Source organism: Glycine soja, chromosome 11 (genome assembly GCF_004193775.1).
Source record: "Glycine soja cultivar W05 chromosome 11, ASM419377v2, whole genome shotgun sequence".
NCBI lineage: Eukaryota > Viridiplantae > Streptophyta > Magnoliopsida > Fabales > Fabaceae > Glycine > Glycine soja.
Genome location: NC_041012.1, coordinates 14,221,500 through 14,244,253, shown reverse-complemented (window position 1 = coordinate 14,244,253; position 22,754 = coordinate 14,221,500). Strand labels below are relative to the sequence as shown.

Sequence of the window (22,754 nt, the reverse complement as noted above, 5' to 3'; positions counted from 1 at the left end):
GAGGAAGAAGTAGAGTATTGAGAATAGAGAGAGAGAGAGAGAGAGAGAGAAAGAGCTAGATATTTTCTTCTTATTCCTCCTATAGAGCACTATCCTATATATAGGCACTAGTAGGGCACCAAAAGATAAGCACTACACGGAAATACAAATGTTATAATGGGGAACAAGCGTTAACATCAACCCGACAAGCATAAAGAAATATAATTGCCTAATAGCATACTGCTACCCATCACTTGACAAAGACATGCACTAAATAATAGAATTCTAACAACGTCCAACTATGCTTTTGGAACATCAGCACTTAAACGTAATTGCAAAAACGTTGAAGAGGTGTGACCTTCCTCTAAGGCCTTCTGTGCTGGGCTTCATGCATGTTGACTGGTCTATCACACCCAATGGGATATTACATTTGTCTTCTTATATCACTAAATTAATAAAACTTAGCATATAAAAATTATCAGAGTAACCTACACAGAAACTAAAACTTAAAAGTTAAAACATACATTACATGAACAAACTAATACAAATCTCTTGACTCATGTCTTTTACAAAAATATAAGAAAGATACATTAACATCCACTAAAATCCCATACATTGGGAGACACAAACCATACTAAACTTTTTCCAAGTAACTCCATGCTCCAAGCTTCTCCTTGAGCACATTCACCTGCTTAACTTAAACATAAAACTAAAAGGGATGATACATATCTCAATGAGTGCTCTAAAGACTCTAAGCCGACTCTCCATTCTAGATATCCTTTTCTTAACTCTTGCTTTCTCTTTTTCTTATATACCTCACGACTATTGCCCCAAAACATCAACATTATATGCGTGTTGGATCATACCTTAATCTTTACTTAGGCCATTAGAATTGATCTCCTATACCAAATCTAAGACCACTAGTGCACTAATGCACCTAAACGTCATTCTTACTCTTGATTGCTCACTAGGGTTCCACTTGACTTCAGTATGACATTGGATAGGAATGTGCATAGCATTTACTTTACTCTAAATTTCCTAAATATTGGGTTTACATCACCTCTCTCTCTGTGACGCATAACTTCCAACATACCTCTCTATGTAGCTTACATCAAATTTCTATGGGTATAACCCCTCTCCAACCACTAAGGGTAGATTCCAACTACACACGTCCTCATCTAATGTATTGATTTACCTTACATCATACAATCAAAATTTTCTAGTTTGTTTCTACAACTGTGTTGCTTGTAATATCTTTATTATTAGATTTCACTTCCGCACATAAGGTATAATAACATGAGGTATAGTCTTAAATGTCATAACCATATCTTATTAAGAGGTTTATCGTTCCATACAATCCTAAGCATATGCAACAATCATATGAATAAAACCACATTTAGCTACACAACTACATCCACAATCCATAAATAAGATTTAATAAGAACTCCAAGCAATAACAACTATACAAAGAACATACATGGGAGGTAGTGAAATAAACAAGCATAGATTGCACATTAGTCCTCAAACAACTTTAATTCTAATTCTAATAGTCTCACTCCCAACCTAAGGTGTTTCCACACTTAACATGTAGTTTAGAAACTCAAACCCCCTCTTTTGCCTCCCACACACCCAACATGAGGAACCTCATGCTAAGCTTAAAGTCCCAAGCCCAACCTTAGCCTTTCAAACTAACATTCTAATCTGGTTGTGAATGTCTTCTTATGGTCATCCATAATCTATCAAAAATTCATACTTAGGGTTCAAAGGGAAAAGGGGGAAAACATGAAACAAGTATGGAGGGATAAGGAAAACAAAGGAAGGAAGCACTCACCTAATCTCTGGATCTAAGCTCTCTTTTCTCTCTTCCTCTTCTTCTTTTCTCCTCCTTCTCTCTAACTTTCCCTTTCTTTTTTATTTCTCTCTCTAACTCTCCCTTCCCTCATCTTATAATAACATGAATGTGTGTTAGATGTGGTGGGCCTTGGGTACCCATTTGGATCCTAATATCTTGTTCCTGTCAAATCCTAATATAAGGTGAGTATTATTAATAATGGCTAAAGGTATCCTTTAACCATTAAATAAAAACTATTTCCATAGAAGGGGTCTATTTTATTTTATTACTAAAGTCCATAAAATTTGGGATGTTACAATTGTCACTACAACAAAATTTGAATTTTACAATAGGATTCTAGATTAGTTGCAAAACAACTAATCTAAAACAATGTGGTGACATTTTTGTAATTATAACAATCTTTTTTACATTGATTGTATTTAATTATAATTGATGTAAAAATATATGTTTACATGTGCTGGGAAATATGAGGAGAGATATTCACCAATGGGCCATGAACAAACCACATAAGTGAACTTGACACCACACTTTAACCCAAAACCTTAAGGCATTAACTTTGTGGATCTTTTTCTCACTTATATGTTATTAAAGTTTTTTCCAAAACTATCCATTGTGTGACTTCAACTGTACACTTGCACTCCAACTATATCTCTAGAGTTGTTAGTAATAGAAATCAGAATTCTACAATAGAGTAATCACACACACTAACACAAGATTTACGAGATTCTGCAAGTGTGTCCACGTCCTCAGGAGAAGAACAATTGTTTCTTTTATCCTTGTTTGAAATCAGGGTTACATATGTTTATAAAATAATATATTACAAACCACTTACAATATCTTACACGTAAAACATTATCCTTGTATCGTACCACGAGGGCTTCACCCCTGTACCCTTACCCACATCGTAAGCCAACAACAAGTGACTCAAGCTAAGCCCAAAGGGTAGATGCTTATGCTTTATTGTGCTATTCTTTACTACACTCCAACATTTGTCCGCTCATAAAACATGAGCCATGCACAACAACGTCATCTATATAAATTGAACTAATGTAAAATGTTATCTTATACTAGTTATAATTATAAATACAACAAATTTAAAAACTTTTATGTTTTATTTGTATCTAAAACATCCATTCTTCATTCCCAACCTCGTCAAACACCCCAACTCAATTCAAAACCAAGATTCTGAAGAAGAAACCCTCATTCAAGTCCAAATAAAATGTCAGTGATTTGACATTGAAGATCATTGGCATGATGTCGAAGCTCCTCCACCTCTGGCTCTCTATCTTTGACACCGCCATCATTCACATCTAAAACAACATTGTTAATCTTGTGGGCATGAGGAAGATCATCTTCAGTAAGGATATGTAGATATGAACCTATGGCTTTAGTTCCCTCTACATAGGAGGTTATTGATTGGTAAACATAGTGAAAAGGCTTTAGGTTATTCTTCAATTCAATTTCACTTCTTGGTGCTATTTCTTCATTATCAATGGTGGTAATATTTTGGAGTGGCCCATGACTTTAGTGAAGAGGGTGTGGAAGAGTTTCTTGGTGGACTAGGTTTGAGAGGTTGGGCCCAATGAGGGTTGGGATGTGGTGGGTCTATGAAGGGTTTTCAGACTTTGGGGATTAAGGAGTGACAATGTACAAAAATAGAAAAGGGTATTGAGGATACTCATGGAGAAAATTAAATGAGTAAAGTATCAACCAAATGGCGAAACCTCAATTACATCCACAACATTGCACATTGTGAGCACCAACAATGACAAAACCATTTGTATTTGGAACTAGCAATTGTGACAACCAAACATTCACATATGGAACTAGTATTCACATTTGGAAAATGGAAATGACACTATGTATAGAACCGATGTAGAAAAAGAAATATTTTACATCAATTCAGTTATAACTAATTTAAAAAATTCTGACTTTGTGTATCAGATGTCTACATCACCACAATATCCAGTATAAAATGTCCTATTTAACCTATGCAAAGTGTCAAAAGTGAAGTGGTGTGTACATCAGAAAAAATATGTATCATAGGCTATAAAAGGTAAAATAAAGCATTTACTCTAAAAAATTGGTACCACTTTTGATGCAAGCTCCATTGGAGCTTGTAGGCCTAGGATCTTCTTCATCAATGGATTCCTTTGCTTCTTGGAAGATAAATGGCAGCGGAATGGAGAAGGAAGAGAGAGAGGAGACACCACTTCAAGGAGAAGATAAGTCTAGAAGAAGCTCACCACCATAGGAGGCCATGGATAAGAGCTTGGAGGAAGAAGGAGATGAATGAAGGGAGGGGGAGAGAAGAGCACGAAATTTTGTGCTCAAAAAGAGCTCTGAAATCTGAAGTTAATATTCAAATGATCAAAGTTGAAAAAAATGCACACACATGACCTCTATTTATAGCCTAAGTGTCACACAAAATTGGAGGGAAATTCAAATTTCACTTGAATTTGAAATTGAATTTGTGGAGCCAAACTTTGGAGCCAAAATTTCACTAATTATGATTAGTGAATTTTAGTTATGGTTCAGCCCACTAATCCAAGATCAATTCCAAGATTCTCCACTAAGTGTGCTTAGGTGTCATGAGGCATGAAAAGCATGAAGGACATGCACAAAGTGTGACTATATGATGTGGCAATGGGGTGTAGTAAGCAAATGCTCACCTCCCCCTCTAAAATTTAATTGGATTGGGCTTCTACCAATTCAATTAAATTTATTTCCAACCACACACATCAAATATCCACTTAGTGCATGTGAAATTACAAAACTACCCCTAATACAAAAACTAGTCTAGGTGCCCTAAAATACAAGGGCTGAAAAATCCTATATTTCTAGGGTACCCTACCTACATTATGGAGCCCTAAATACAAGGCCCAAAAATAATGAAACCTTAATCTAATATTTACAAAGATAAGCGGGCTCGTACTTAGCCCATGGGCCCGAAATCTACCCTAAGGCTCATAAGAACCCTAGGGCCTTCTCTTGCATCTCTGGCCCAATCTACTTGGAGTTTTTCTATCCAATGCCCTTGCGGAGTAGGATTGCATCAACTTTTTAATTTGATATATGATATTATGAAAAAATAAATCTAACTCCAGTCTTCGACAATAGTAAATCAATTTGGTTCCTAAGATAGATATTATAAGATAACTTAGCTCTTAGCTTTTTTTATTTTAAGGTAGCTCCTAGCTTATTAAATAATCCATTTTTTGAAAAAAAAATATTTGCACTGAAAAAATCAACCATTAGTATTGAAAGTTGGCGATTAAACTAAATTCGGCCCCTAGATTCATTGTTATCTTTGATGTTAGAGGTCAAATTAATTAACATGTATTAGGGACTAAAATGCATGATAAATATCAACATGAAAGATCAAACTATATATCCTAATGTTTAGGATTGAAATGACCAATAAATAATACGTTCAATTAATTCGTAAATCCTTGAACTTTGATATTTTTTTAAAATGTTTCCGGAACTATTTTTGTTAATTGGGTTCTCGAACTTATTCTTTTTTTTTTACTTGGGTCCTTCTGTGTAACGGCCTTTACGAAAAATTAACTGCCTTAGTCAATTACGTGAGTTTGAGCGGGTTGTTGTAGAATGAAGCTTGGAGAGACTTGTAAAAGAATAATTGAGTTGAGTGGATCTAGAGAGGTGAGAAATATTGGTTGAAAAACTTGATTAAGAATACTAGATTTAGAATTTATAGAGGCGAGAAGACTTACATGAAAAGGCGATCATATATACTTACATAAAGAGGTGTGAATATTGGCCTATAGAGATGAAAATGCATAGTGTAGACTTGTAGAGGTGACAATACTAGATTCAAAGACTAATTAGGTTCTTGTGATTCATTTTCCATAATGAGAGTTAGACAAAATGACACAATTAAAAACAAGTACAGGTTTAAGGACTTAATTGAAACTAAAATTCAAGGAATTAATTAAAAAATAATGTTAAATAGTTTAGAGACCTACAAATTAATTTAACCTAAATATATTAATTTCAAATACTTTTATTTTAAGGACTAAATAACTAACAACAACTAATGGTGGTTGGTTTAGTGGAAGGAACTAGTCCTTTAGTATGTGATGAACTAAAGTTTAAATCTCTATTGAAAGAAGTATCCATATGTAGTGTCAGATTATATCTCTAAATAGAGTTGTCTTTAAAGAAAGATATATATAAGAGAAAAAAATAACTACATTTTTAGAAAGTTTTACATATTTTGTTAGGGTTTTCTTAACCATTCTCAATTATTTGTATGCACTAGTTATGCGTAGTAGAAATTGTTTAACATTTTCTAGATTATGTAACAACAATGCCTATTTAATTTTTATTACTTAAGTATGTAGTGAATTCAGTACCAATAAACATCACAATTTTAAAGCTTCATATCACCAGGATGATCTATATAGCACTTGTTTAATAAAATGTTGTATCTACGGAATATTATGTACATAATTGTTTGTTTTAAATATTGTTGTATTTATGAATTTGAACCTTTATTTTGTATTGTTCAATATGATAACAGATCAGATAGAGAATTTCTCTATGAAATTCTTGGAGTAGTTATTGAAGCCGGGGCAACAACAGTGAACATAGCCGACACTGTAGGTATAGTAATGCCATTGGAGTTAGGAAAATTAATTGTTGATATAAAAGACAATACCCCAGGAATTGCGAATGTTATTATTTCGACTCATTGTCATAATGATCTTGGGCTTGCTACTGCTAACACCATCGAGGTATAAAGTACAACTCCACTAGTTAATTTGGACAATTGAACTACATAGCAATTTTTACATAGTCTTGGTTACTCTCAGGGTGCTCGTACAGGTGCACGACAATTAGAAGTAACCATTAATGGGATTGGTGAAAGGGCTGGAAATGCATCGTTAGAAGAGGTAAGTATCAATCTTTCTTATGTATGAATTTTTCCATTATGGAAAAAAATCATTTTGTTATATTTCAACATGATTCCTTTGGATTCATGCTCAATTTAACACTATTATAAATTAATTTGTCCAATGCGAATATGAGACTAAACACAATATTTTGTGTTTCCTAAATTTTTCCACGATAAAGGTGTTAAGTCCTAATGTTTATTTCTATATACTACAAACTAAAAGGGTAGAAATAATGCATTATGTTTCCCTTGATAATGTTCATAGTCTCTATATTTGTAGCTTTCTTTATTTCTTCATTTTTTGTCATCAATTTATTTACACAATGTAATCTAAAGGTTTTTGGTTTCCTTTGTTATTCAACTTAAGTATCACTACTCTTAACATGCATGTTATCACTGTTTTTTTTTTGTGAATAAATTTTTTTAACATGCATCATTTATAATTTTTGTTTGTCATTATGCTAGTTATAAAGAATATCAATGACACAATCAGTTTCTTAATCCTAAAAATTAACAAAGATCACATTTCTAGGCATGTTATCTTCCATGAGAATGTTTTTTGTTTTCTTTTTTTATTTTTCCACAATCCGTTTCTTTTGTTAATCTTTTAAATTACTTAATCATACCATAGTTTCATATTTTTTTTTCGAATATCACTGCACAATAAACCTATATCTATTCAAACTTTCTGAAAGATGATCATAAATAAAATTGTTTTATTTATGTAACCATTCAATAGTCATGTTCTAATTAATCTGATGTAACCATTTCCCTCCTTATCATTGTTTATAACTTAAATTTTATGTCATATCATTTGTACTTTAATTGGCTCCTAAAAAACATTCTATAACATTCTTTGAATATAAATTAGAGGGACACGATGAAAATGTTAATGAAAACTAGTTAATACACACTTTGGAGTATTACTGTTAATGGTGATTATAATGTTCCAAAATCACCTGTAGGGATTCCTTTCTTAAAGGGAAGAATAGGCTATAGAAAATGTAAGCAAGATTCAATTGAATACAAAAGTATGATACCTTATAATGTTTTTCCTTATAAAATAATAGAATATATGATTAGGTATATGCTATTGGACACAACCTTGTACTTACTGGAAAAACAGCATTCCACCATGATTTTTCAAAGCATTCAAAGATGGTTTTGAATCCAACGTCGTGGAAAGTGAAGACTTTTCAGGATGATTCTTAAAAAACCATCTTAAAAAAATTATTATTCTAAGACAGTTTTTAAATAAATAATTGTCTTAGAATGTATTTTTTAAAAAACAAAAGGTTCAAAATTGAGAATTCTAAGATGATTTTTCCAAAAAAATGTCTTAGATTGTAGACTGTTTTTCAAATAATCGTCTTAGAATGTCTTTTTCTTAACAAAAAATTTAAAAATTGAGAATTCTAAAACGATTTTCCCAAAAACCGTCTTAGAATGTCTTTTAAAAAGGGAAAATTAAAAGAAAACCACTATTTTTTTGAATAATAAAGAAGATTTATTCATGAAATCATGTAACATATAACAAATCATATATATTACTTTAATAACTATTTAAGTGACATAACATATCTAAATAATTTATAAAGAATAAATTAAAGTCAAAAGGAAATAAATTAATAACCATTGAGCTGATCCAATGAGCATTTATATCATGTGGATAAAGAACATAAAATCTTACCCAAAAAAAAAAAAAGAAAGCTAATTAATGCAATAATGATTCAAGCATTGTTTAATTCTTCATCGTTCCTCATTGCCAATCGAATGTGGCGCGACACAACTCGAGTCTTCTTATTGTCTCTCACAGCGTTTCCAACCAACTCCAAAACTTACAAAATAAAAACATCAAATTCAATTTTTCCAATCATCCAATTGCTCAAAAAACAAACAAGTATTAGGGGAAATTAAACCAATTGAAATTCAAAACCCTAGATCGAATCACATGGTGAGATAATTTCAAAATCAGATTTAAAATTGCGGCTATTACCTCGGCTGTGAGATATTCGAGGATAGTGGCGAGGTAAACGGGAGCATCGACGCCAACACGCTCGACATATTTTCTGGCCTTAAGGAAACAGGCGATAGGCTGACCGAGAATTGGAGGCCAGCTTTGCTACTCCTTGAGATTGCCTTTTTGCAACGCTGGACCCTAGGGTTTTGCCACAACCAGCCATTGATGAACTTTAACCTAGTTGTCGGAAAGAGAGGGTTCAAGATGTGCGAAGTGAAGGTAGAAATGAGTTATGGTGACTGAGAAATATGAGAAGAGTATGTATTTCAAGACTTTTAGCGAATGCGAGGTTTATATGGTGGGATGCGTGAAAATTTGGCCAATGAGAGTGAATGATGCAGAGCCAAACCAAAACATAAAGGAGGGGAAAGGGCATTGCAGGCGAGAGCAGAGGTGGAGCCAAACCTCAAAAAGAAAGCGCGAGAGGTGATGGCTTGGGAACCTTAGAGGGGGAGTCGAAGGGGAAGTTGAAAAGTGAGAGCGCGAGAAGGTGGAGGGAGAAATGAAATATTAAAAACAGTGTAAAATATTCTAAGACTATTTTGTAAAAAATGTCTTAAAATGACAGTTTTCTAAGAGGGTTTTCGCAAAATTATCTTAGAATGACAACCTTCTAAGATGATGTTTGAAAAACCCTCGTAAAGCTGTTACATTTATTTACAAAAATGTCACCGTGTTCTCTCTAAGTTGGTTTTTTTTATCACAAACGATTTCTTCATGAGGTGTGTTTTGGCAATGCCCCTAAAAGATTTATCTGTGGTATCCCATGTAAGTCCCCCATGACACAACAAGAAATTCTCATACATTATGAGGCTACAAAACTAGCAAGGGCTAAAACTTAAACCTAGGAACAGAGAAAGCAAACTAGAGAAGAGAAACGAGGTGAGATAATTCTTGATGTGAAAAAATAGAGTCAAAGAGACTCATATTTATTGGGTTGGAAGGGACCACATGACTGTTTGAGTAATTAATAATAATAAAGATAATAATTAAAATAGTTAATGATAATTGATACTAATTAATTAAACAATCAAATGATTGAGGAAGAAAGAAGGAAAATCCCATGATTTTCGTAATTAGATCAAATAAAAAACTGTCTCATTAAAATTGGAACTTTTGGATAGGCGTGCTTTTTGAATTCAAAATAAATCTCAAAATAATTTAATTGAATAAAACTTTAAAGGATTGTACTCGCAAGGGGGAGGGTAAAATTAGTGGATTTGCACTATGACAAACCCACACAACTCAAGCTCATGTGCATGAGACTTCCATCTCTTGGCAGCCACTTTGAAAGTCCATATCACAAAATGGTATATAAACACTTGAGCCAAAGCTATCCCAAGCAACATGGGACTTTGTCTTTTGCAATACTCAAAACTACAACATATTCATGTATGATTGCAAAGGAAATATAAGTCACATTGACTTTCACTTGTGATTAAACTAAGTTCAAAGAATGAAGATTGTATATGTTGGTGGATCAATACAATATATTGAAAATGAAATACATAGAAACTAATGATAAAATGTTTCAAATATTAAAAACTATCATTAATGGTTTTATGGCTATCAGAAGAAAATACAAATATAAGGATAACATGATAAAACTCCTCACAACTTTACCTTTATCTAAGAGCCTAAGATCATTGTCAATCAACAACCTTTTTAGATGAAAGGAAAGAGAAATTAAATAACTTAAAATTGTTGAAATACATGTAAAGAGTGCATAAATACACAAGCATACTGAGTTTTGAAAGTGGTAAATACATCCAAGGGCATGAGTGAGTCAAGGCGCATATAATGGAATCTGATGGTTGAATATACAAATAAAAGTCTGAAGCCTAGGCCTACCCATAACAAATACATTGAGAGATAAAGGTCTTGGACTTAGAGCAGTAATCTCTAACACCCAACCCAATTTGGAAACTACACCCAAGCATAAGTCAGTAGGTGTTTGAGCATAACTAGGATACCCAAGGAAGTGATCTATGCCTCTGATCACATCGTGTATCCATCGCCTCCAAGTGCACTTATCCTCGAGATAGTGTCATCTCTTTACCCCTAGTATGATCCTAAAATGAAAACATAAGGGGTGAGTCATTCTGCTTCATTAGACAAAACACAAAAACCCTTAGTTAAGTCAAAACACACAAGGATAACAACCACTACATTATGGTTATTCACTAGGTCTTACATGCATCCTAAGGTGTCTCTTTTTACTAACTCAATCATATAGATCACATTAGCCAACCACCACTGAAACTCACAAAACTCATTAGAGTTACAAAATTTTATTTTGGGTGATTACCAGGAACACACCCTATGCCATGGTATGATGGCAAGCTCTCACTGGCCAGTTATGTCTTGCATTTTTCAAGATTGCCAAGTCGGCACTATGGAAAATGAGACCTCAACCTCAACACCATATCCCCAAGAAACAATAAGTTAGTGAACATAACCCAGGTACCACCTGTAAGGCCATCCTAACTCTAAGGATTTAATCATCTATCACTCCTCATTGAGTGCTTACTTTGTCATTATCGTGGGGCCCAATTGCAAAGGTACAAAACATCATAGAAAGGTGAACCAAGTCCGAGAATCAATCAAACTTAAGATAATCACAAAATAGTAATCCCATCTACACCTCTTGGTGGAAACTGCCAATCGATCATCTTCTAGAGAACTCTCACAACTTCTTGCACGTCCCCCAAAGTCGACTCTCTTGAAAAAAAATCTTCGCATATCGTTGAGAGTCTAAATTTCTTTGTACGTCTCTTAAGCGCATTAATCTCTTGAAGGAAACATCCTAGTCACATGGGTACTTATGTTCATGTTCTTGCAAACTAACGCAAAGCATTGTACGTCGTTTGAGACACACAATGTTCACTAGAACGGGGTTCTAATCCACGCCTGGTGCATGCCTTTCGAGATGCACTATGCCCATTAGAACATTGTCCTAGTTGACACCAGGACTCGTGCCCGAGTCCTTGTATCTACCACACATAGGTCTTAGCACACAAATCATTATCGTCTCCAGTTGCAAGCCAACCAGGTCACACACAAAAGATCACGTGCAACAGTGCCTGATGTCACACCTCCCAGTCTCCAATTAAAACATCACATTCCATAGTTATAGTTGCTCAAAATTCACACTCCTTTGGCCTTTCAATAATCAAAAAACAGGTCTTAACTCATTGAAATCATTAAATTCAGCACACAATCCTTAGACAAAAAATTAACAAGGAAACACATCAACACATAGTGAAAATTTAATGATTCAATACATCAAGTAACATGCATTAAAGACCCTAGGTTTTAAAAACATGGAAGATTCAAGCCTCTTTAAAATTTATCAAAAAAATTTGATTGAAAATTTTTCATACAGCCTTAAAGGAAAATTTCTTATCTTTCCAACAAGGTAAAGTACTTCATTAGCAAAAATCTACAAAAACACATAAAAATTTCAATAAGACAGCAAGACAGGGAACACTTCAGTTTGGACATAGTTCAAAGATTTGCGAATTTATACCTCTTCCCAAAACCAAAAAGAATTATATTTTTTACAGTGTGAAACTAAAAAACCTTCTTTTAAGCAAGGTAAAAATTACACAAAAATTCTCCCTATGTTTCTCCCAGTAAAATTTTCTTTCTAACACTTTTCCCAAAACCTAAATATTTCCTTTCTTATTGAACTCCGTTTTGCTAGGCCTTTAGAAAATGAAGATGAAATCCATATTTTTTTAAATTTAAATTTCTAAATGGAATTTATTTCTATATTTTCATAAAAAGCAAACATTTTGTTCAGATGACAACCACATAAGCTAAAAGTTACAAAAAATCGAGCACGATCAGACACTCGTTGCACAACAAGTTAGTCACTTTGCATGTCATAGATGGGCTTCAAAATGACCCCATCTCTCAAGGTCTTGAACACTAAAGGTGTTGAAAATTGTGCCTAGAGTTAAAAACAATTTCACAAAAAACCAACAAGTAAGTTTCATTCAAGGCTTGAAACCTCGAGACTTGTCCCGAGAACAAAGCCTTCCAGCCAGCCTCTCCCTAATCATTGCCCATTTTTGAAAATCCAAACTTTCTTTATAAAATATAAAAAAAACATGGAAAAAGTCTCCTTTTTACTAGGAGCTCTTCTAAAGCATGAAAATGAACAAAAGAAGAAGATAAGTCATGCATGCAAAGAAAAAGATCTTAGCTTGTCAAAGCACAGTTGCAAAAAAACTATAAAAAAAAAAATACTTTTGATGTGTGCAATGAAATGGAGGATCAAATCACCATGGTTTCCAAGGTTGCGTTCACCAAAAAGACCCTCCTGACCATAGATTTCACTGCTACATGAAAATTAGAGGAAGAGGTGGTTAAGATTATGTAAGCTTCCAAGCCTTGCAAACACAACACAAAACTAGTACAAAGATTTTAGAGTGACTCTTCCTTCCAACTTGGTGGTTAATGAATTTGTGTGTTTCAGAAGAGGATATGAGTGCTCTTGGTTCAATTGAGGGTCATCTGAAGCGTTTTTGGTGAGAGAGAGAGAGAACCTAAGTTATTTGCTAAGTTGAGGGAAAATGAGTAGAGAGTGAGTGTGAGGGATATGCATGAATTTTGATTGGTTAGGAGGGTGGTGTGTGAAGGTTGAGTGTTGAAGTGGCTAAAGAGAGGATTCAGGAAGGGTGTGTCAAGGAATTGTCAGCCCCTTCCCCCATTGGTGACTAGAGATTTGCTATGATTGTGAAAAGGGTTTACACTGGTAATTAATTTACACAGTGTAACTCTACATTGTAAAAATATATTAAGAAACTACTAATTTCTTCTATTTTTCATTTTTTACACAATTATTTTATTAATCACATGCAATTTCTAAAGACATTCTTATTATAAATAATTAAATAAATCTTAACTAAATTACTTACGTAACAATTTACAGGGTTATATATTTTGAAGTGTTACAAATAAACTTTTTAGTTTATTAAGAATCTGAGTTATATATTAATAAAGAAGAACCTAAGTGAGCATGTCCATTACCAATCCAAAAATAATATTCTAACTTCAAGTCTTAAAATTATAGTGACCATCCCTATGTGTTTTGGGTGTTGTTGGGGTATTTTGTTTGGGATTGAGTTGTTGGTTTTATTTGGCTAAATCATATGTGACTTTTTAACATGGCTAATGCACTTCTCTTGCTAAGGATAGTTTTCCATAAAGATGTTTATTTACATCTCATCTGCACATATCAATAAGTCATATACATCTTTACTAAGGCTTTGTCATATTTTATTGTTCCGTTATTTTTTAAATAATCTATTTTTTCTTTTGTTTCTTAAGAGTCAAGATGGTGATAAGATAAAAAGATATATATTCATTTTATTTTCATAAGATAAGATCAAAGTGCTACTTTCTATAAAAACTTAAAAAAAAGTAAAAGTTGTTTGTGAACTTTCATTTTTAAGATTAAAAGTTCCTTTCAAACAAAAAGTTGAATGGTATTTTTAAAAAAAAATGCAGTTTTATTTAAAAATCATTATCTTATCAAAGACAAAATATTTTTTAAAATAAAAGTAATATTGCGAAAATTTTATTATATGTGTATAGAATTATTTTAAAGATGATAAAATATTAATTTAAGTAATTAAAACTTTTAATTTTAAAAATATTAAACATATTCTAATTAATAAAATTTTATGAAATTATATAAAAAGATTATAATTTTATAGTTAATAATTCATACATAATGGGAATTAAATTTACAGGTCAATAATCTATATTTACAAATATCCCATGAAAAGAAAAGATTGAAGTTAGCATAGGTGTGTTCCACCCAATCCATTTAGGTTGCTTTTAAAATTATAACAACTGAACTTTCAAATCAAAGCAAAAAAATAAAGAAGCAAAGTTAAAAAAAACATATCATGACATGATTCAAACAATGAATGTTTAGAAAAAGCTCCACTTAAGTTGGATTTAAGTTCCTCTCATTAGCTTTTATTTAAGCTATATTATTTTGACAATTTTTTTAAAAAAATAAGCGACTTGTTTTTTAAGTACATGATTTTTAAAAAGAGTGTTTGGATCAACTTCTGTTTTTTAAGATATAAAAAAGTAGAAAATAAGTTGGGCTAAACATACTCTTATAGTGCTTACATGTGTCCACTGTTATTTAATCAATCTTTTCCTTAATATTCTATCACACATTCCCTTGTTATTTTTTTCAATCTAGGTTGTGATGGTCTTGGCATCCAAGGGAGATCATGCCTTAAATGGTCTATATACAAGAATCAATACAAGACACATATTAGAGACAAGCAAGATGGTTTTTAATTTGAATCCATTCTTGTATTTTATATTTTCTCTCTTTTTTACTTACCTTTGTTCTTATCAAATTTTCATAACTTCTATCAATAGGTCGAAGAATACTCTGGTATGCATTTACAACCTCACAAGCCTCTTGTTGGAGCTAATGCATTTGTCCATGCAAGTGGCATTCATCAGGTTAGTCGTATCCTGTACATGCTATGTGTTGCTATATAATAGTATAAAGACACTTCACTCATTGTATTCCTAAAGCATACAGGTTTTAGCTTTTAAGTTATCAATTTAATCTACCAGTATGCTACATTTTTTTATGTAAAACTGTTTACTAGAGTTTTTAACAATTAGTAATTTAGTCATACTAGTATACTAGCATGAAAGAAGTATTAGCAAACACTTCATTGCGATATCCAAATTTCAAAGTTAATTAGTTTTGCAATTTGTGTTTTCTTTTAATAAATCTATGGAATTTTAAACTTTGCATTGTAAATGAATATCCACAAATAACGTTTAAGAATTTGAAAACTTACTTGATGTTCTTTTAATCTATTATCTTAATGTATATTTTGTTCTTACTTTGATTAAGATTATCATTTAGAACACAAAACAACACTTCTCTCTCTCTCTCTCTCTCTCTCTCTCTCTCTCTCTCTATATATATATATATATATATATATATATATATATATTAAATATTTCAATATTCATTTTCTATTACTCATAGTTTTTTGGATTCGTGAATTGCTTGTCATTTACAAATTTTAATGTCTTTAAAATTCTTAGCTTGTTTTAAATCAATACATTTGTTGAATTTTCTATTATATTAAACATTCAACAATACAAGATTTATAATTTATAGTAAGAATCTAATATATGATTAAAACCTTTTAATCTTCATTTACACAACCCTTGTAAAACTCAAAATCAAATGTATATTATAATTTTATTTTGATTCCTTTTATATAATTAAATTTCTTTGCAAGAATACAATTTAAGTTTTTCATTTCTTTCTTTCACGGGTGTTATTTGTCTAGTGAAGTTAGCTCTAAGACTATATGAAACTTCTCCTTTATATTTTGTCCAATTTTTTTATTATTTTATTTTCTACTTTGTAGGATGGAATGCTTAAACATAAAGGTACATATGAAACAATATCTCCTGAGGAAATTGGACATAAAAGAACCACCAGAATTGGTATTGTGCTAGGGAAGCTTAGGTATGCAAATTACTTTTTTTCTCAAATATGCTTATGTTAGAAAAAGCATGACTATCAATATAAGAGGAAGGTGAATTGGACTTTCAACAATATTATTTCACAAATTTGTTTCTGACTTCCTCAAATTGAAATTTAATTGAAAATATTATTTTGTGTTGTGCTTGTGATGTAGAAATTGAAATAAAAGAAACACACTAGAAGATGAATTGAATAGTGAGTATATGAACTTTGAAAACTTTTTGCAATTTTTTTGCAAAACAAAAACTTTTAAAACAAGTATGAAAAGCTTTTCATCAGGAAAATGTGAGAAAAGAAAAAAAAAGAAGTGTAAACACAAGAACACAAGTTGTATACTATTCACTCAAAATGAGCTATGTCAACTTTTCCTTCAACCTTAGAAGGGTTATACTTATCAAATTGAGGTTGTGGACGAGTATTTTTTATGTCACTTATGGCTACACCAAATATTATCTAGTCCATTTTTGACTTTACAACAAATAATTTCTCATTGAGATTGAAAACTTGAGTGTTGTTTCAAACTATGTTAAGTTCTCTTTCAACCTTAGAAGGGTTATACTTACCAAATCGAGGTTGTAGACGAGTATTTTCTATGTCACTTATCACTACACCAAATATTATCTAATCCACTTTTGACTTTACAAAAAATAATCTTTCCTTGAGATTGAAAACTCAGGTATTGTTTCAAACTAATCCACTTCTCACTTTCACAAACAACATGTTTGAATATTGCAAGAATCTACTCACAAAGTGAGGATATAGAAGTTTAGCACACAATTATAAAAACTGTGCAACGCATAGGATGGACATTTTAGAGCGCTTATAGTATCAGAATGTCTTGTCCACATATGCTTTGAATATTTTTGTTAATGAATCCTTCTTTTAATGTCTTCTCTCCTAGTCTTTATATAGGCACTCATAATAATATTTTCATTGGGAAATGAGACCTTGAAAATTTCCCATTATCAATCTTTATTGAATGTAAGGAGAGCTTGACACTTTTCTACTTTAAACATGTCTACTATTGGAAAGGAGAAAGAAACATGTTTCTTGAAAGGGACTGTCCTTTTTTTTAATAAAAAGACACAATTGTCCTTTTTCTAACCATTTTTTCTTTTATGAAAATCCTTGCCTTCACTACTCTTGTCTTTGATCGGGAGTAGTACTTAGACTCAATTCTTTTTTTGCTTTTTATTAAATTATTTAAATTCAAATGTTAGAGACAATACAAAAAGTTGAGGAAATATTAAATGCATAAAGAAATATAAGAGCAGGGAAACCTTAGCATCCGAAAACACAGATCTCATCCTGTGATATTGCTTTGGATGAAAAACTTAATAAAATATATAAATTAGGGTGTAAGTTTCTTGTTAAGTGTTGGATAGAAACAACACATTGAACATTGGGTTTTTTGCAAAGCACTGAACACAATATTTTGTTAGCCTATTGGACACTATGTATTTTATGAAATTTGATTGCAATAACAGCACTACAAAGGTGGTAGCTAATGGCAGACCAGCAAGGAACCATAACAAACCCACTTACCTCAGGGATTACGTTTAGTGGAGACAACCTTAGTGCGCTTTATTCAAGCTCCAACAGCACGACTCGGTGAATGAGTATCTCACCGAGTTCAAACATCTTGCGAACCGCATAGTTCGCCTAGCTCCACCCTCCTTGCTGAGTTGTTTCATCTTCGATCTACCCTGAACTCCACCGCGAAGTGCAGGCGTTTCAACCCCTATCCCTTCTACAGGCCGTAGCTCTCACAAAGTTGCACGAGGAGAAACTCAACGACTGTCGCCACCATTATCGGCCCAACCCTTCTTCTTTTGTCCCTACCACTGCCTTCCCTCCAAACCTGAAACCCCCGATTAAACGCCTTTCGGTGGAAGAGTTGGCCACTCGATGAGACAAGGGCCTGTGCTATCATTGTGATGAGAAATGGGTTCTCGGCCACAGATGTCGCCCTCGTCTTCACTTACTCATCACAAAAGATGAAGACAATGAATCCTCCTCGATTCCTCCGGCTCCCCTTTCCACTCCTAATCTGGACCACCATCAACTCGACTTGCCTTGTGAGCCCCAAATCAGCTTTAGTGCCCTATCAGAAATGCCCTTGCCAAAGACGTTTTGCATCTACGACACTATTGCTCACCATCGTGTTGTGATTTTGGTGGATAGCGGAAGCATTCACAACTTCCTCCAACCCCGCTTGGCTAACTTCCTCCACCTTCCTTCCAACCCGACGTCCACGATGCGCGTTATGATTAGTGATTGCACCATGCTGGATTGCACCTCTATGTGCCTTAACATCCCCATTACGATCCAGAGACATACTTTTCCTGTGGACCTTTACCCCTTACCTATTGGGGGCACAAACATCGTCTTAGGGGTACAGTGGTTAAAGCTTTTAGGTCCTGTGACCATAGACCATTCAGCACTCACGATGAGCTTTAGTTATTTGGTCCATAATATAACATTGCAAGCAGATGTTCCCTTTACCCAAGCCCAGCCTCAGCCCAACAACTCAAACGGTATGCCCAGACTTATAGCATTTCTCCTCTTTACGAGATAACCCACATCCCAAACCCAATAACCCCTCAGTCATCTTCTACACCACACCACGACCTCCACACACCCCCTTCCCTCGACAACCTCACCAACTCCCACCGTCACACAATATTACCCATCATGTTCATCTTTTACCTAATTCGAGCCCCATTAATGTCAAACCATACAGATACCCATACTCTCAAAAGAATGAACTCAAACGCCAAGTTATCGTGATGCTCCAATCCAACATTATCTAACCTAGACATAGTCCATTCTCTACCCCTGTCTTACTGGTTAAGAAAAATGATGGCAGCTAGCGCTGTTGTGTTCACTATCGGGCACTCAATGCTATCACCATTAAGGACCATTTTCCCATGCTGACGAATGATGAGCTACTGGATGAACTGGATCGTGCTTCTTGGTTCTCAAAACTAGACCTCAGCCAAGGTTTCCATCAAATTCGCATGCACGAAGCCGACATCCATAAAATTGCATTTCGAACGCATCACGGCCACTATGAGTTTAGAGTGATTCCTTTTGGACTTTGCAATGCTCTGTCAACATTCCAGGCCACCATGAATGATCTTCTTCGGCTATTCCTCAGGAAATTTGTCGCAGTCTTCTTCGACGACATTCTAATTTACAGTCCTTCATTTCTCTCTCATTTGGAGCATTTGGAGGCCGTTTTCTCGTCCTTGTCACATAATGAAGTATACCTCCGTCGTTCCAAATGCATATTCACCAAACAACAACTCAATTACCTTGGCCATGTGGTGTCGTCTCATGGAGTGGCCCCAGACCCCAACAAAATCCAGGCCATGCTGGATTGGCCTACTCCATCCCCCCCCCCCTCAGATTTTCTTGGTTTTCTAGGCTTAACCAGTTTTTACCAGAAATTCATTCGCCACTATGCAGCCATTACAACACCATTAACTGTGCTCCTATGGAAAGACCAATTCTCTTGGTCACCATCCGCTCAAACTGCGTTTGACCAATTGAAGCTAATAATGACGCAAGCCTTGGTGTTGGCGACGTCGGACTTCACCATTCCCTTCACCATTGAATCCGATGCTTATAGCACGGTGATGGGCACAGTGTTGTTACAAAACTCTCACCCAATCGCTTTCATTGATTGTTGCATGAATTGTGAACATATTATCCTATTATTTTATATATGTTAAAACTAAGAAAAAATAAAGTATTATTGAATATTATGAATATGAAGGTCATGGTAGGTTAGCATACTAATTCTGATATCCATCTCATGGATATTATATCTTGCAAAGATCTTATTCTCTTGTCAAGATCAATGTTGGCAGAACTTGGAGGAGATAATTCTTTTATTTGATGTAGCTCCATTTTTTCCACAAAGTAGCTATTTAAAATAAAATTTATAATTTTTTAGCTACATCAATCAAAGAATTAGAATAAACTAACAATTTTGTTTGTTGAATGTTACAAAATGTGTATAATAAAAAAAAAAAAAAGGAAGTTCATTTTACTCTATCTTGAACTTTGCAAAATTAGGATTGTTGAGATTGATATTAATTCTTGTACTTGAAGTTGAATTGATTGAATACTCATCTGAAAAATAATTATTAAAATATAACTGTTAGTAAATTAAAATTATCATAGTAAATAAAATATAAAAAAAATTATTGTAAGCAGAACGTATGATATAGACCTAATTGAATTAAAATTATTTATTTATTAAATAAGTTGAATTGAAAACAATACTTAAGATAGTAAAGAAACATCTCATATAAATAAATAAATATCAAATTAAATAAACATGCTAACATAAAAATAAAGAGATAGGAAATTATGGATTAATTTTTATTTAAATGTTATTTAAAGATATTATATATATATATATATATATATATATATATATAAAGAAAAGAAAAGAGATAGAGTAGTAAGATATATAAAGTGTAGAATATAAATTTTGTTAAGGATTTTAAATGTGTGAAAGTAATCAAACCTCTTAATTTCTTAACCATGATAAAAGTGATTGCAACTATCTTTGAATCTTCTTCTTGGATGTTGAATGTTTTTTCAAATTCTGAGGCTATGTTTGTCTACAAAGTAACTTTAACAACTTCATTTATGAAAATAACCCATAAAAAAGGGAGATGTGAAAATATAATGATATATATTACATTCTATTGTGTAAAAAATGTATATATTAATGAATTGTATAAAATTATTATTTAAACAAAATTTATAATAAATAAAGTAAGGATAATTTATTTACTCTTTTAGTAGCAATTCCAATCCTCTTTTAGAAATTACTAATATGAAAAAAATGAATGATATGCAAAATGTAAAAGAAAATGGTTATACGATGCAATATAGAACATTGAAAAATGATGGTTGTGAACGTGAGAAGCATTTGAAGGTCAATAAGATTGAATTGAAATGTTTTGGTATAGAGTTTTGTTATGTTGTGAATAACATTGAAGAAGGAAGAAAAAAAAAAGTGAATATTATTCTTCCTCCGAATCATCAATTTTGCTGACGTGACCGTGTAAAAGTAAGGAACTCAACTTTTATATATTATAAATAGATATTTGTTGATGGCAGAGCAAGTAAAGGCCTAAACTTGGGTGAAGTAGTAGGCCATTGCATATCCAACAACCTTGCACCTTAAGAAGTCAATCGAGTTCAAATTCTACCCTAATAGGATTTGTCAAAGGTTTCCAATCATTAACTTTCATAAAAGGAAAGGTGTGGAACCTGAGGAAGTAGATATGGCAACGAAGGCCAAAGTGGAGTTCCAACAATACTTTGAGCTTTTTAAAGAAGTTTGGAAAAAACCTTGGCTCACAAACCTAGAAACAAAATTTACATGAACTCATAAAGGAGATTTCATCATCCAATCTATTAGAGGAGGAGGAAAAGGAAATAGAGACAACATTCAACAACGCTTGGTCCTTGCATCTAGTAAGAACATACCATTTCACAAATACAATGATCATTGATGAAGAAGATATCACTTATCTAAAAAATAGTTACACTTATTGGATCTTGGTTCATTGTTTGATAGGATGAACTTTGAGATTCTATTTTGTAAGATGTTTTCACCTCCTGAGCCTAAAATTCTACCCTCCAAGGAAGACACTTCCATGATTGGTGTTTCTTCACCATAAGGTGAACCTCCAAAGACTCTTCCACCTCCTCTTGAGATGTCAATGGTTGTTGCATCTACTTTTGCACAAAATTCTAATGTTGCACCATCTCACATACTGCTAAAATGCTAACTATGGCTAAAGTTGAAGAGCTTATTGATGTCTAGATCAAAGATCATCTTTAGAAGCAAGATTCTAGGATCATTGAAAAACTTAGTCATAAGTTTTGGTATCTAGACTCATGATTTGATTAGCAATTCAAAAACAATTTTCCCCTATGATGGCACTCCTTCAATCCATAATTCCATGGATACCTATTCAAGCATCTTAAACTAAGAATCCACCTCAAGCACCACCTTGTGTGGAATCAAAAGAGCAACAACAATAGCCTCTAGAACCACCCAAAGTACCACCACCACAATTACTATCATGTTTTTACTCTTTACCTTTTTGGATGATGCCAAAACAGGGAGTATTATTTGGGACTTAGAACATTCTAGTTTGTCTTGTAAATATGGTTATTTTGATTGCAATTGAGCTTATGGTTTGGTTTGCTATGATATATCTTGTAGTTCTCTTATATATGCTATATGATATATGCTCTGATTTGTATGCATAATGATGCATTATGCTTTGATTCTCATGCATGTATGAGTATTGGACTCAAGGGGAGTCTAAATACTATGCATATATCTATAGCTTTGTTTGATGACATATTTTAACTATGATGTATAGCATGA

General features: G+C 33.1%; 1 protein-coding gene across 2 annotated transcripts in view; it reads left to right on the top strand.

The window, feature by feature from the left end:
* The window catches only part of LOC114374601 (probable 2-isopropylmalate synthase), a 71,566-nt gene that overhangs the window by 28,624 nt on the left and 20,188 nt on the right, over positions 1-22,754 (top strand). For both annotated transcript variants that reach the window (XR_003658589.1, XM_028332262.1), the window contains exons 2-6: positions 6,378-6,591; positions 6,670-6,750; positions 15,002-15,094; positions 15,187-15,273; positions 16,209-16,309. Coding sequence is in view for 1 of the 2 variants with exons in the window: in XM_028332262.1 (XP_028188063.1) it covers positions 6,378-6,591; positions 6,670-6,750; positions 15,002-15,094; positions 15,187-15,273; positions 16,209-16,309 (576 nt within the window). In the remaining variant the exon portion in view is untranslated. The remainder of the gene's footprint in view (positions 1-6,377; positions 6,592-6,669; positions 6,751-15,001; positions 15,095-15,186; positions 15,274-16,208; positions 16,310-22,754) is intronic.